The 2,229-nt window shown below is 31.9% G+C and overlaps 1 protein-coding gene across 1 annotated transcript in view; it reads right to left on the bottom strand.

Annotated features, from left to right (window-relative positions):
* The window catches only part of LOC107496000 (ornithine carbamoyltransferase, chloroplastic), a 4,722-nt gene extending 2,973 nt beyond the window's left edge, over nucleotides 1-1,749 (bottom strand). The window contains exon 1 of the mRNA XM_016117204.3: nucleotides 1,462-1,749. Coding sequence (XP_015972690.1) covers nucleotides 1,462-1,663 — 202 coding nt within the window. The 5' untranslated portion in view covers nucleotides 1,664-1,749. The remainder of the gene's footprint in view (nucleotides 1-1,461) is intronic.
* Nucleotides 1,750-2,229: the final 480 nt, after the last annotated feature.

Raw genomic sequence — 2,229 nt, forward strand, 5'->3', positions numbered from 1 at the left:
CATTTCATACCACACATCAGAAAAATACACATATAACATGAAGAACATAGTAAAAAGTGTATACCGCAATGGATGGATATGTTTGTTACTTGAAGTGTATTTCAGTAAACTACAACCAAATTATGTAAAATCTACCATGTTCTGCCTTAGTCGAAAGCATGGAGGTCAACATTATTAGGATATTTGCATGAGTGGAGTGTAAAAGAGAAGCAAGAAAAACAAATGCAAACAGACAATAAAATGAGGATGGGACATAATGGAAAAAGACGTTAATGATATTATCTACGTCTATTACCTTAGATGAACATATAGAATGGTTTTGTAAATGTTTGGGACCATAATGAAATATATCAGAAAGTAATTGTGATTTCTACTGTTTTTTCCATTTTCTTCATTATTGTGGATGGAAGAACATAAAATCATTTTGAAACATCATTTCCACTAATTTTAAGGAGTAAAAGTTTGAGCATAAACAAGTGCCAAAGTAACACCTCAATCACTTCTATTTCTTTCCTTTTTCAAGCAGCTTCTTCAATTACTTTTCATTCGATTTTGTTCACAAAAACCTGAGAAACCATTCATCCAAACAAGTTTTACAGAAAACTAAATTATACTAAACAGATGCTTCATAGTCGTAGGTCCTTATTGTTGCATGGGCAAAGGACAATAATGAATAATCCAAACTCAACTATTTGAGCACATAGTCGTAGTACAGTAAACTCTCATTTTAATTCTTGATGTTGTAATTTAGGAAATTTTAATTCTATGTCTCTGTTACAGATTATAGACGAATTCAAACCTAACAAATACAGTTTCAAGGATTAAGCTGTCTCAGAGTACAAAGCTAGAGAAAAATATCAAGGACTTAAAAGTAAGTCTTCTAAAGTCAAGAACTACTGTGACCTACGCAGACTATTTTAGGATTAAAGTAAAATTCACTTATTATCAAGTATAGTTTCGATTAAAATTGCAGAAGATTTTTCTCGCACAAAGGATTTCTCAGCAGGATTTTGATTATAAGCTATTTTAAAATTTAGAGCAAAAACTGATCTAATCCACACATGCAAACAAAATAAAAACAGAACTCCTAAAATAGAACAAGAGCATTTCCAGAACCCTAACTCGATCGGCTGAAATTATAAACTGAATCGAAATCGAAATCTGTAAGTAACTTCAGTGTTCAGTGTTCAGATTTAGAGCGAGTGAGATTAACAGATTTTCAAACTGAATTAAGTTGAGATCATGAATCACATTCATCCACAAACGGAAACCGTTCACCTACAACGAAACAAGAGCATTTCCGATTTCATAAACCCTAACTCGACGAAGCTGAAAATCGTAACCTCAGGCGCTAAATCGAAACTCTACAACTAACTTCTAAGCTTCGTAGCGAGATTTTGTTTAACTGATTTAACATAGGATTGATAAGAAGCCGAGAGTAAGAACGAATAATTCTGTTACCGGCGAGAGGAGAAGAATCAGTAGAAACGGCGGAAGCAGCAGCGCATGAGATTTTGAGCGGAAACTGAAGCGGAGAAGGGAAGGAAGTGCGAGGATAACGAACACATTGACGGCGGCGAAGGACGGAGGAAGAGGGGGAGAACGCGGAGGAGATAGAAATCGTATCCGATGGAACGGAGAAGTTGAAAGAAACTAACGCCATTTTTTTCGCTGTAGAGCTGAGCTAAGTAACACTTCAGAGAGTTCACACTTCACACACACTGCTGCCTTTGTTTTCTTCTACTACTCTTGGTGATTGTGGTTCTTCGTTTTTATATATAAACTAGTATCTTAAACCCCTGGGATGCACGGACTTATATTTTAATTTGACATGATTAATTAAAAATAGTGTTTTATAACTATAGTTTTTTTAATTTTAGTATAATATTATCATCATTTAATTATGTAATTTTATATTTATTTAAAATAAAATATAAATAGAACATTTTGAAATTTATAATATTCTTGAATCATAAGAAAAAAGACATAAAAAAATAAGAATATATAGCTGTTAAACTATATTGGTAGCATATCAATTTTGTACTAAACTTTATATAAAAAAACTAACAAAAATTTATCGACAATATAATATTTTACTAACATCATTAGATAAATAATTGCCATATGATGTTGTGCTCTATGTTACACATTTCATTTCAAGTCTGAAAGTATAATTATAGATAAATTAGTTAAATTTATGACAAATATTCGTACAAAAGTGTAAATCAT

This window comes from Arachis duranensis, chromosome 6 (genome assembly GCF_000817695.3).
Source record: "Arachis duranensis cultivar V14167 chromosome 6, aradu.V14167.gnm2.J7QH, whole genome shotgun sequence".
NCBI lineage: Eukaryota > Viridiplantae > Streptophyta > Magnoliopsida > Fabales > Fabaceae > Arachis > Arachis duranensis.